At 46.7% G+C, this 13982-nt stretch overlaps 1 protein-coding gene across 4 annotated transcripts in view; it reads left to right on the plus strand.

The window, feature by feature from the left end:
- Positions 1-13345, plus strand: part of MGST3 (microsomal glutathione S-transferase 3) — a 17788-nt gene extending 4443 nt beyond the window's left edge. For all 4 annotated transcript variants that reach the window (XM_019530850.1, XM_019530852.1, XM_019530853.1 and 1 more), the window contains exons 2-6: positions 7411-7534; positions 10691-10764; positions 11588-11645; positions 12160-12232; positions 13130-13345. In XM_019530850.1, the coding sequence (XP_019386395.1) occupies positions 7418-7534; positions 10691-10764; positions 11588-11645; positions 12160-12232; positions 13130-13239 (432 nt within the window). In that variant the 5' untranslated portion in view covers positions 7411-7417 and the 3' untranslated portion in view covers positions 13240-13345. The remainder of the gene's footprint in view (positions 1-7410; positions 7535-10690; positions 10765-11587; positions 11646-12159; positions 12233-13129) is intronic.
- Positions 13346-13982: the final 637 nt, after the last annotated feature.

Genomic DNA, 13982 nt, shown 5'->3' on the forward strand with positions numbered 1-13982 from the left:
CCCCTGGTGGGGCTGTGCACCTCCTGGGTTAGATGGGGGTCCTGCACTCTGGCGAAGAACCTACGTGAATGATCTGACATGGCTGACTGCTCTTCCCAGCAGGTGTCCGGGAAGTTCAGGTCCCCCATGACTACCACATCCTTAGCCTTTGCTACCTCTGTGAGCTGACCCAAGAATTCCTGGTCAAGCTCTTCACCCTGGTTGGGAGGTCTGTAGTAGACTCCCACTGTTAAGTCTTTTTCCCCTCGACTGCCTTGTACTCTAACCCAAAGCACTTCAGAGTGCCCCTCCCCTGACTCCTTGCTAATTGACGAGGATGTGTATTCCTCCTTAATGTAGAGTGCCACGGCCCCACCTCTCTTTCCTATCCTGTCCCTCCTGTACAGCCTATCGCCCTTGACATTCACCGCCCAATCATGCGTTGAGTCCCACCACGTTTCCGTGATCCCTACTATGTCTGGGCTGGTGTCAGCCAGCAGGAGGGTGAGTTCCTCCTCCTTGTTACCCGTACTATGAGCATTTGTGTAGAGGCATTTGAGGCCTCCTGTGGATGTGTGTACTGACCCCCTAGTCCCAGCATTACCCTGGCCCCTATCTCTTGCCTGTTTATTCGCTTCGCTCGTTGGTCTGGGCTGGGCTGTAGTTCTGGGTGCTGTTTGGTCTGGCAGTCTGATGTTTCTTCCGCCCTCATCTACCCCTTCCCCCGACGAGCCTAGTTTAAAGCCCGCCGGCTTAAAACTTAAATGTCTGACCTTGCATTGGTTTACTTAAAATGCATGTTGTTTTATTGCAGTAGTTTACTAGGCATTCCTGACTGCTTTTTATCTGTGACCTGTCTTAATAGCCATTTGCTAGCTTCTTTTCCTTGTATGTTTTAGTACTTGTGTTCTCTGCTTTTCAGATCTCTGGTTGGAGATAATTAGCATGGAATGCTGCTGCATATTTTCTAATCAAACCTGATTTTCTGGAAAAGATTTTTAAATTACTCTTACTTTAAAATCATGCCTGAAGCAAAGAATCACTGGCAACTTTTGCACATAGCCCAGTGATTCTTAACCAGGGTGCCACACAATACTAGTGCTGTTAAGTGTGCAAATATGTATATAATTAAGGCGATACATCCGGAGATTTCAGATGGAAATCTCTGATGTGAAAAACATTCTGACCTGCTGTGGGCTTTCTGAGGTCTTTGCAGAAGAAAAATTATTATATTATTTTTATGTAGTCAAGGAGCAAGTGAAAGCTAAGAACTGGCACTTTCTGAGAAAAACCTTGAGTTTAAAAGGGTTAAGAACCATTCATTTAAGCCATATACCATGCAGATGTGAATATAAGGACAAGTAATGTGAAGCCCTATTCAACTTCAGTTAGTCAACAGAGAATTAGGATTTTTCAATGAGCAAGACTCTCACCAGTCCAGCTGCTGTGGGGATAGTGTACCACTACTGCTTTTTGAATGTGGCAGCATCCCTGGCTGAGCACTACTGTTGGTACTTCCTCAGGTTATCTCAGTGCTTCTCAGCCAGGTTTTACTGCCTCCAGGTACAACTGCCCCATGCACAGGTAGCCCAGGAAGGGCTGTGGTACATGCACATGCTCCCCCTGCACATCAGGGCTCTCTAGTTAGCTTTGCTGCCTGCTTTAGGCTATCTCATACTGTGCCATTCCTGGTCACTCCCCCCACCTCCAACAAGCTCCTCCTCAAAAACAGAAGTGAATGGGACAGTTCTATGTCAGCGTGTTTCTGGGAGGAGCATACGGAGGTAGCTTTGCTGCTTTAGGCTGATTAGAGAGCCCTAACACAGGAGGAGCACGCAGGGCAGCTTTACCTGATCACTGGCACCATGGAATCCCTTAGGGGACCTTGTGGCACCCTGGTTGAGAACCACTTGTGTAGTCAGAGGCCCCTGTAGTCTCAGTCCCACTTTAATTTGTTCAGCAGGCTTAACCATGTAGTAAAATCATCAGTCTTATCTATGCACGTGCTTGGACTGGTGCTAATCCAGGTTTGGGGCAGGTGGGAATTCTTCTATTAAATTTCCTAATGTAGGCATAGTCCCACTGACTTCAGTAGGAATTGTTTGGAAACCTGAGTGGGTTTTAATCTTCTGGTGTAAGCTTTAAAAGCTCCTTCCTTTGACCACTGTCTTTGGTTACGTTGGACTCAAAACAGGCACCGCTTTTGCCAAGTATGTATGAAGTCCTTCTGGCAAGCTGAAATTGAGATGGTAATTTTGGTTGTATAAAACATGCTGTCTCATGGTGATGGGGTAGAGATGACACCATCTTAAACAATTGCTCTTAATGGGCAAGTTGTGTGCATTTTCTTGAACTTACAGGAAGGGAGAGTTCCTCCCCCTACAGTCACTAAAAAAGCTCAACAGAGAAGTGAAACCTGCAGTCTTGCTTTGGGCTCTGTGCAAAGCAGTTCTAGTACATGTGAAAGGGGGTGGCATTTCAGGACTGCTGTGATGGCTGTGCCTCATCAACTTGAGATGCTCCACAACTCCAACTTTGCAACTCCTGTTACAAACACTCCTCTAGATAGGTTGGTGTTCTGCTGTGCAGATTTTTTAAGCAGAAGGCCTTCAGTCTTACTTGCTGGATAAACAGCCAGCAGGAAGCAAGTTGTCAGCCCTCATCTGAGAAAGCTGTTATGTGCTGCAGTAATGGCAGTCTGTGAGAAATTCTCAAGGTTAGACTCGCATAAAGCTGTATCTTCTCATGACCCAGTCTTCAGGTTACAAAGGCAGATGGCTCTGAGGCCTGTACATGGAAGGAAATGTCTTTTCTGTGAACTGGAGGATCAGTGCTCACTGTTAGGACTTGGGGAAGTCTGCCCTGAACTTATTTTAAAAAATAACCCTTAATTTGTTCTTAGGGCCAGGGATCTATCTTGCTGTAATGCAAAATGCTGATCATTTATAGACAGTCTAAGTAATACGGTATAGTAGCCTTTATAATGAATGGTTATGGCTGGTGTTCACAGCTTTGTTTCTTAATTTCTAAAGTGTTGTAAATGCTTAAAGCAACTCCTTGCAAGGCTTCCTGTGGCAAAAAGCAGCTGTTACCTCACCTTGCTCTTTTCCTTGCTATTCGTAATAATCCCTTGTAAGTGTAAAACAAAACTCTCTGCTCCCTTATGGATTTCCTCTCCACTGCTCAGGTGTGCAGGCATCATTGCCATGGTAGGCAGTATGTGCAAGTTCCAAAAGGTAATGTGTTGCTCCAGCACAGGACAGGATTTGTTACCATGGTATTGTAGGATGCAAGAGTATTATGTAGCAGTAAAGCCACCAGGAGGAAGTGAGGATCAGCTGGGTTAATCTTGGTCCCATAAAATGGAGAGAGCTTTATCTCTGTGGTGGGGCGGAGGGGGAACTGAACTATTAACACTCATTTAATAGTTGCTGGGAAGGGATGGCCTGCACCTCTCTATGCTGGGGAGAAGGTTCTTCTCAGCCAGACTGGCTGACCTGTTCCACTGGGCTTTAAACTAAGCCTGCCAGGGGATGGGAGGACGACTGCCACTGCTGGCCCAGTGAGTAACCCTTGCAAAGCCAGCAGGTCAAGGCATTTAAGGAATCCCACCTCTGCCCCAGGCCTGGAACAATCTGTAGGCAAGGCAAGGGCCCCCAAAGGGACATTTGCCTGCCTATACACAAATGCCAGGAGCTTGGGAAATAAACAGGAGGAACTTGTCCTCGTCCTAAATGCAAATAACTATGATGTCATAGGGATAACGGAGACCTGTCCACCCATGACTGGACGGCAGGTACAGACAGCTATTGAGTGGACAAAAGGGGCGGAGGTGTAGCTCTCTATGTCAAGGAAAGTTACTTGTCCCTGCAAGCTGATGTTGGCATCCACAGTGGGTGACTTCAGACCCTCTGGGTTAAAATCCATGAGGAACACGGCACAGGGGTACTATGGCGGGAGTCTACTACAGACCCCCTACCCAGGGTCAAGACCTTGACCAGGAGTTTGCCAGGGAATTAGCTGAGGCCGTGTGCTCCCAGTGCATGATTGTCATGGAAGACTTTAATTACCCAGACATCTCATGGGAGGAGCGCTCTGCCAAATCTGAGCGGTCGCAAAACTTTCTCTCACGCATGGATGACCTCTATCTGATGCAGGAAGTCTACGGGCTGACGAGAGGTAAAACACTGCTCAACCTCATACTGGCAACCGGGGATGACCTAATCGGCAACCTAACGATTGAAGGGAAGCTGGGTGACAGTGACCACAAGCTGATCACCTTCACCATCTGCCATAAAGTTGGCAAGTCAATCAGTAATACAGAAGTCCTTGACTTCAGGAAAGCTGACTTTGACAAGCTCAGGAGGCTTGTCAGTGAGGCCCTAAAGGGCCACAACCCAAAGGGGAGGGGAGTTCAGGACGAGTGGTTGTTCCTCAAGGACGCAATCCTGGATGCATAAGCAAAGTCCATCCCGTCTTGGGGGAAAGGCAGCAAAAGGGCATAGCAGCCCCCTTGGTTCTCCAGGGAACTGGCGGACCTCCTGCATCTTAAAAGGAAGACCTACAAAGGATAGAGGACTGGAACCACCACCAAGAAGGAATACTTTGCTCTGGTCCGGACCGGCAGAGAGCAAACCAGGAAAGCCAAGGCTGCAATGGAACTCTAGCTAGCTACAAATATCAAGGACAATAAAGAGTCCTTTTTTAGATATGTGGGGAGCTGGAGGAAAAGCAAGGACAACATTGGACCCTTGCTAAACCAGATGGGACAACTGACAACTGATGCCCTTGAAAAAACAAACTTGCTTAATGGGTACTTTGTGTCAGTTTTTCACCAGTCCCATGAGATTCCCCTGGCCACTGTGGGTCGGGGAGGGAGATTCCTTGCCCTCCATCAAAGCTGACTTCATAAAGGAACAGGCTGGACACCTTCAAGTCAGCTGGTCCTGACAATCTGCACCTCAGGGTACTCAAGGAGTTGGCGAGCATCATAGCCCAGCCCCTGGCACGGATCTTTGAGAACTCCTGGCGCTTTGGTGAAGTGCCTGAAGATTCGAAGAAAGCCAATGTGGTGCCAATCTTCAAGAAAGGGAGGAAAGTAGATCCAGCAAACTACAGGCCCATCAGCCTGACCTCTATCCTGGGGAAGGTCTTGGAAAAGATCATCAAAGAGGCCATCCTTAACAGACTAGCTGACAGCAATATCCTGAGGGATACCCAGCATGGGTTTGTTGCTTGACCAATCTCATTTCCTTTTATGACCAGGTGACATATCACTTGGACAAGGGGGAAGAGATTGATGTCATATATCTTGACTTCAAAAAAGCCTTTGATCTGGTATCCCATGATCACCTCTTGGCAAAACTGCAGCCTTGACCTCACCACGATCTGCTGGCTGGCGAATTGGCTCCTTTGTAGGACCTAAAGGGTGGTGGTTGATGGAAGCCAACCGTCTTGGTGTGCAGTCACCAGTGGGGTCCCTCAAGGCTCTGTCCCAGGGCCTATACTGTTTAACATCTTCATCAATGATGAAGACATTGGTGTCAGAAGCGGGCGGGCCAAGTTTGCCGATGGCACCAAACTCTGGGGTAAAGCATTCAAACCTGAGGACAAGGAGGGTGATCCAGGCAGATTTTTACAGGCTCATGAAATGGGTGGATGAGAACCTGATGGTGTTCACGCTGAAAAATGCAAGGTTCTCCACCTTGGAAGGAAAAACCTGCAGCATCCTTATAGGCTCGGCAGTGCTACGCTGGTTAGCACTACAGATGAAAGGGACTTGGGCGTCATGATTGACCACAAGATGAACATGCACCTTCAGTGTGATACTGCAGCTAGTAAAGTGAGCAAAACGCTGGCTTGCATCCATAGATCCTTCTCAAGCAAATCCTGGGACGTCATTCTCCCGTTGTACTCGGTCTTGGTGAGGCTGCAGCTGGAGTACTGCATCCAGTTTTGGGCTCCACAATTCAAAAAGGATGTGGAGAAGCTTGAGACAGTGCAGAGGAGAGCCACACACATGATCAGAGGTCAGGAAAACAGACCTTATGATGAGAGGCTGAGAGCTATGGGACTCTTCAGACTAGAAAAGCAGAGGCTCAGGGGTGATCTGGTGGCCATCTATAAATTTATCAGGGGTGCTTATCAGGATCTGGGGAACGTTTGTTTACTAGAGCACCCAGAGGGATGACAAGATCAAATGGTCACACTCCGCCGTGACCAATTTCAGGCTGGACATGAGGAAGAACTTTACTGTGAGAGCCCTCAATGTTTGGAACAGACTGCCACCAGAGGCGGTTCAAGCACCCACTTTGAACGCCTTCAAGATGCATTTGGATGCTTATCTTGCTGAGATCCTATGATCCCTGTTGACTTCCTACCCATAGGGCAGGGGGCTGGACTTGATGATCCTCCGGGGTCCCTTCCAGCCCAAATGTCTATGAAATCTATGAAATTTGTAGGTTTGGGTAGCGTGCATGAGGACGCATTGTTGGTTCTTAGTGTGTCTGCAAGACCTTGGTATTTACCAGACCTACTGGAGAAGAGAACCAAAGTTTTCTGTTTCTAGGGGTTTCTGTTTAATCATGTGGGTCCAGGCCAGCTCTCTTTAGTGTTCACCAGCTTCTGGCAATAAGATTATTACACATTTTGCTGGCTTTCTAGTCCTAAGTCTCTTGTTTTCACCTTTTTTACTAAATAGATACATTTGTCAAAGTGAGAGGAGCCTTCCACTAATTCTTGTGCTGTATGCCAGCATGTGGTGTCACATCCTGCTGTGGCCAGACATGGGACACAAGCCCTTTTTGAAGGGAGTCTGTTAGGGTTAAATGTCCTGCAACTTTCCAGCAATACCAATGGCTTCTGGTGTAAGCCAACTCCACTGAAGTTGGTTGTAATCTTACCACCGTCTTCATTGGGAGTTAGACCACACAGCCCTAATCTCATATTTGGGACAGCATCAGCAATATAACTAATAGATCTGACTAGAGCTAGTCAAGCAAATTTCACTGCTGCTAGGGATGCATGCATCCAAGAGCACCTCATGTAAAGTAATCAAAAGTATCACTTCCAGGGATCTGCAGTCTCCAGAGCCCATCCTTGATCCCTATGAGTGCTAATGTGGACCTGTTCTGACAGCGGTGATTATGTAGTATGCACACCTAATGGGAACTGAACCAAGAGCCAATTCATTTCATTTAGTGCTGAACAGCTTGGCCTGGAATTCAGTAAACAACTAGGGGTGACAGCCCTGTGATTCACTGTTCCTTCCTTCAGCTGCCCAAGCCCCCATCCTGGGAGGATTTTTATCCATTCTTGCTACACTTCCCACTCTTCATACTAGCAGAGGGTTAATTGTACACCTGATGTACATTCTTTCTTGTGGATTTCTCAGTCCTGCCACAGGACTATAACAATTTTCCTCTCTTGCAGTGCCAAGATGGTGGTCCTTTCCAAGGAATATGGCTATGTGGTCCTGACTGGTGCTGCTAGTTTTGTCTTGATCACACACCTTGCAGTGAATGTGGCAAAGGCTCGCAAGAAGTACAATGTAGAGGTGAGTGGGAGGCATGGGTAGGCCTGCCCCCAAGGCACTAAGAGCTTCTCTACTAGTTGTTCTCAGGAAAAGCAGCCAGTTTGGCTTGGAACGGTAGAAGCAGTGGAAATTAGGGGAAAGCTCAAATTTTGTAGACCACGTGCATGTTGGGAGTTTGTTTCTCTGGATTCTAGTATGTACTGTACATCAGAGGTTGTTGGGTAGCATCAGGTGGCTGCAGTATTCAGCTCTGATCTTTGTACCTCACCAGGTCCTGAGAAGCTTTCTCTGCAGAACCACATCCTGTTTAATGGTGGCCTCATGGTAAAGGCTTTTGCAGTGTTCTGTGCTATATCGGTTTGTTACAGCTCTTAGCTAGAGAGCCTGGCTCTAACCCAAGCTGTAGAAACTCATGATTGTACCTGGGAAGCCCCTCGTTTGAGCCCTAGCATGAGCCAAGACAACAGCAGTCTTATCCAATGACTCTAAAAGTACACACAGATGTCACCCTTGTACCACCATAAACAAATTTTATGAGGCACAGATTGCAAGCAAACAGATGTCCTAGCCCCTTGTCCAGCTCCAGGTGCTGAAAAATTGTTGCCATAATAAAGGCGATCACAGTTTGTGATGCCTTAAATGGGAAGACATCTGTTTGCTTATTGCTTGGCATGGGAATTCTCCTGCAGGGAATTCCCAGGCATGTGTCTACAAGTGGAAGAACCACCATGCAGCCTCCCTTGCTTACAGATGTGTGTTCCAAGTCAGGGCATAGTATCCAAAGCTGTTGTCGCACAGGATTGGACCCCTGAAGCCCTGTGTGCAGCAGGAGCCTGACCCTGCAGGACAGCAACCCTAGTGACATCTATAGATGTCAGCAAAGTAGAGCAGCTGTGCCATAACTTCTGGTATGGTTGATCCTGCTCCAAAGAAGATGTCCATTCATACCTTAAATGGGGGAAGAGAATCAGGAAAGTAATTCAAAACTATGCAGCAGGAATTCAGAACTGGCCAGAGCCCTAACTAGCTTGGTATTGCAGTACTAGTTTATGCTCTTGTCCTTCCTATGAGCCTGCCATGCTGGGGTGCTTGGGTTCTAACCTGATGACTTGGCCCTAGACAGTGCAGCTGGGAGGGAAAAGTGGTATGCAACCCTTTACTGTGCCCACATGGATGCATTTGAATGCTGTTTCCCTTCCTGGAGCAGGTGACAAGCATCCTGTTCTCTGTGCCAGTTACTTTGCTGCTTTCCTGTGCAAGACATGGGAGGTGACAGTAAGGTGACTGTAAGATTAGGTTGGGGTGGTAGGATGGAGTTGGGTCTGCTGCTGTGTGCTAACCAAGCCCCACCAATCTAGCAAGATGAAAAATTCACAGATTTCCAGTAATCTAAAATCCAGAATGGAGCTTGTAACAGAGGCTTCTCAAATACAGTATTTCTGGTAGCCTGGCAATACCACCCCAACCATGTAGGCAGGAACAGAGTTGGCATATTACTATGCTCTTTTTATCTTTTACTTTTTTGAGCTGGATCTCTGTGTAGTAGGGTTACTGACACATTACCTGCTTGGGAATGAAGGGGATGCATTTTAAACAAGGAAGCTCCGGACTTGGAGACACTGACAAGCAAGAAACCAAGCAGCCCTGCCTGTCAGTACATGCTGTTCCCAGCAACCAGGAGATGTAGGTTTTCTGTGGGAAAGATGGATTTGGGATAGGAGAAAGTGAGCTGATCTTCCAGGAACTTTTAGAAAAAAGGGGAAAGGAATGCATAAGTTAAAGTAGAGAGATTTTTAAAGGTAAATCCCATAAAGAATCTTTTTTCAAAGTGCCTTTCATCTCCCAGTTCATCTTTGAATCTATTTACAGGAGAATAGGGCTAATTGAATGGGTGGTGGTTGGCCCTGTGAGCGAGTCAGGCCATTAGCTTGTGAAGCCTTCCCTATTTGGAGGCAGCTGTAACCACTCAAATACTTACTATATAAGCCGGGGCGGGCAATTATTTCGGGCAGAGGGCCGCTTACTGAGTTTTGGCAAGCCATTGAGGGCAGCCCAGGGCAGATTAATATTAATTTTTTAGGGGCCCTATGGGCTGGAGAGAATGGCCTGGCGGGCTCCATTTTGCCCACCCCGATATAAGCCCTTCCCCCGAGTGTATATCTGAGAGACTTGGGAACTAGTGTTACAAAGCTCTCAGCCATAGAGGATTGAGGGTGGATCAGTGGGTGTGTACCATGGCTGCAGCAATATCTGGATGGCTGTGGGGTGCTAGGTTTGCATGGGTAACATGTATTAAATAGTGATGCATGTTCTTGTAGTGACTGGTGTATGGAGGATGAGAGTTCAGTTGAGTTCACCTCACCTCTCTAGCTCAGATGATAAGGGCTCATGCTGTTAGCGTTGAGGCCTGGGTCAGGCCCTATGGATAACCTATGATGGCAGTTCCTACACACCCAGTTTAGGGTCTCTGAGGTGTTAAACTGGTCTTGTGACATGGAGTAGCAAGTCCCAGTACTCCACCTTAGCACTAGCCTTGTAAGGGCAAGGGAACGTTTTTATTGTAGATGAATAAAAGCAATAGGCACTGAATTCAGTGTAGTGCATGAGTTGAGACCAGAGCTTAGCAGGCTTATAGTCAGAGTGGACACTCATGGGTGAAATACCCACACAAACACCATGTTTGTGAGTAAGCAAAGAGCATCATGAGTGCACATAGCTCTGGACCCCCTGTGGTGTTTCAGGAAAGCATTTGCCATTCAGAGGAATTGAAGAGAGAACCAGCCACAACTGGGCTGGGCAGAGCTAAAGGATGGGTTTAACAAAGTATGGTGGGGGGAGCATGTTGTTATTTTTTGTAGCTGGTAGCAATTGCAGAAATGAGGCAGGTGTTGATTTTGCACCCTGGCTTCTGTGCACTGTTAAGTCAGTGCAACAAGGAGCTTGAAATACATTTTTTTAGCAGTATTCTTGAGGGAAATGAATGTGGTACACCTTGGCTTAGACTCCTCAAAACCTGAGACAGCTGGATGGTCTTGTCAAAAGAAAAAAATGGATAAGATTGTCTTTTTGGGAATGTTAACTTGGGGAATACACAAGCACGCCCAGAGTAGTGGACAATGACATTAGAGCAAAAAGATGTGAAAGTGCCTCTTTGCTAACCTCTGGTGTCTTTAACAGTATCCAATCATGTATAGCACAGACCCTGATAATGGACATATCTTCAACTGCATCCAGCGTGCACACCAGAACACGTGAGTATTGCATGCTAATGTAGGCCAAGTGCTGGCTTGTGAGCACTTGATGTCTACAAGCTGGGATTTGCTGCTGCTAAACATTTTATGTCTGGGTTTGTCTCCTGAAAAGACTTAGCCATTATGTTACAGTACAATATTAGTAGGCAAGTCAGTGGAGGGCCTTCATTTTGTCTGATACTGCAGAGGCCTGTTTTTGCAGCCAAGGCCATCCTTATGGAGGCGACTGTGGTGGTGTGTCATAGACATTGCTAGTTTGCCTCTGGCAAAAGACCTGTGTTTCCAGAGGTATGTCATTGCCTTGGGTGTGAATCTTGCTGTGCTGGGTGTCTGAATGTCCCAGAGAACGCATGGCTTGTTGATTACCAGCCAGGAGTGATGAGACTGCCAACACAGCATGATTGGTGTGTGTTAGAAGGAGCTCTTTCCCTAGCTTATTAATAGTGATTAGCATTTGGCAGTGCCTCTAAAAGGGAACCTCAGGGCATGCAGTGAATGGAGTGGTGAACCTGGGCAGTGCCTCTGCAATCTCCAGGTTTCCCAAATCTGTGTAGTGAGGCTCCATTGTACCTCCCTCTGGCTCCACATGGCAGACCTTGCCTCCACTCTCCTGGTAGCATAGGGACAGCTAAAGGCTGGACTTCAAATCCTCTTGTGAGTAGTTCACCACCTTCCTCATGGTTCCTATAATCTAGACTATCTTTTCAATTTTGCTAATGTGGGGCAAGATGAGGCAGGCTTCCAGGCTAAGTTTTCACAATGGTCTCTTCAGAAACCAGTAGATACTTGAGTCCAAGTGTAAACTTCCATGTTTCATTTTCAGGTTGGAAGTTTACCCTGCCTTCCTGTTCTTTCTAGCTACAGGTGGAGCCTATCACCCGGTAAGTCCTATCCGTAGGTTGGGTCTGAAATGGTGGGGTTATAAGTAGAATGCAACATGGGGAACCCGATCTTTATCTTTTTATGAGATTAACACCGTTTGTGGTATGTCATATGCTAGGCTTATAGAGTAAAAGGGGGTAGGATTTTACTCGGTCACGTGGTCCTGCTAAATGCCTGTGTGCATGGGGCTACTGCACAGCATGCAGAAACAAATGAAAGAGGACTAAGCTGCCTTGTTTTAGCTTTAGTTTCCCCCTTGCATGCTTTGAGGGAAAACTGAGGGGCAGAAGGGAAAGGAGACCTTTTCTCTAAACAGATCTCCATAACTTTTCCATTTTAAAAAAAGGCCAAAAAAATTGTGGAGTTTTCTGCCACCAGGAATGGAAATAGAGTTGAAAAAAGGGAAAGGGAGTATTTGTTCATAGATTTCATAGGCAAGTGTAAGTGGATAAACAGCAGTGAGTCAGTTTTCCAAGCTCCAAAGTCCTTAAAATCTTTCTTGTTTATCTCCAGCGTGTTGCTGTTGGGCTTGGCCAGGCCTGGATCATTGGGAGAATACTGTATGCCTATGGCTATTACACAGGGGGTGAGTCTTTAGACTGAATGATGGAAAGCACTGTCAGGCCAGTGGGCAAAGTACTGACTTCATTTGAAACTTGGGTTCTCCACCCTACAACCTCAATGCTAACGTCCCAGTTTTTTCTCTACTGGGAGATGGCCTTAGTGATCAGCATTGGTGATGATGAGGACAAGGATTCCTATCCCAGGGTGACAGCTTATTTGCAGATTGTTTTTTTTCCAAAGCAGCTATTCAGGTAATACTGTGATATGCCAGCCTCTCCCCTGCTGTATATGAAGTATTTAGCCTGCCAAGCTGGTTCTGCACCTGATTGTTCCTTAGACAACTGGCATGAGTGGCTGCAGAATGACAAAGCTTTTGTAGTAATGCAGAAGCCACAAGACCCCAAAGTAGAGACATTCTGTGTACTGCCCACAGGGCAAGTGCTACCTAAAATTATTCCATCCCCTATTTGCCTGCCCTGTTCAGATTCCCCCAAGGAAAACTGCTACTACTTGTAGTGGCATTAAGTATGCAGCTGCAATTCAGCTGTCAGCCCTGTTTGCTGGAGCAGAGGAAACACAGAACCCTGAACTCAGGATTTGGCTGGGATCATGGGAAGGGAAACCAAGCTGCCTGTCAGCAGGGCTGAGGTCTTATGGTACAAAAACCTCAGCCACCTGCTTCTAATCATGTGCCATCAAAACTTTGTGGCTTCTTCTGAGAGGGGATAAATTGCATAGCTTAGACTAAACTCACTCTAGTAAGCTGCCCCAACCTAAACACTGTCCTCTTCCTAAAATGTTAATTATAAACCTCACTGCTCTGCTTAGGTTAGTGCTGGGGATTAGGGAGCAGACAATCCGAACTAGAAAGCAGGATGATGCTGTTTCATTAAGTAAGCACATACTGTCTTCTCTATAGATCCCAAAAAGAGAAGACGAGGAGGTATTGGTTCAATCGCACTTATTGGATTGGTGGGAAACGCTCTGTATTCAGCCCTTCAGCACCTCGGCTGGGTTGCCATCGAGTAACTGACCTGCAGATACCTCTGCTCTCCCTGGAAAATCTTACGTTTACTTTTTCTTTTTTTTTTGGTGGGGTGGGGAGCAGTTCCAATAATACAATCCTTAATATCCACCATGGCTGCTGTTTCTTCTCTTAAATAAGACATAGAGGGGTCAATTCAAGACTCTTCTAAAAGGTGAGTAAAACTGAAAAGGCACTTGTAAAGGAATATCAGGCTAGTTATATGGGGAGGAGCTTCTCTTGTCTATATGGCTAGCACTCAGGGCTCTTTATTACACCATACTTCCTCCTGTGTGCTAGGAAGATAATGCAGACAACATGCTACCACAAGCACTAGGTACTCTTTAGACTGGCATGGAGAAAAATGAATCTTTCCCCAGCAAGCAGGACCATCTTTTCATGCCCAGAAGAGTATTACCCAAATGCTTTCACTTAAGAATGCAGATAACTTGGCTGCTTTGCACTGCATCAATGCCTTGTTTTGGTTCCCAGATAAAGCTTAAGCCTTTGCTTCTGGCAGTTGGAGCTGAGTGCTAGCTAGTGGGTCTCACTTAACTGATGCACACAGCTAAAGGAGAACTTGAGTCCTCTGCTCCCCTCCTGCCCATAAGATGAGATCACAACTTTAGTAGTGTCATTACCCTGTTTGCAAGTGAGAACTCATTCTCCATTGGAAGAGGTGCCTGGCTTTGCTCCCAAGTGCTGACTCACCCTGCCATCTTCAAAGCAAATGCTTCCCAATTCTGAG

The sequence above is a fragment of the Crocodylus porosus genome, unplaced genomic scaffold (genome assembly GCF_001723895.1).
Source record: "Crocodylus porosus isolate Cpor-Errol unplaced genomic scaffold, CroPor_comp1, whole genome shotgun sequence".
NCBI lineage: Eukaryota > Metazoa > Chordata > Crocodylia > Crocodylidae > Crocodylus > Crocodylus porosus.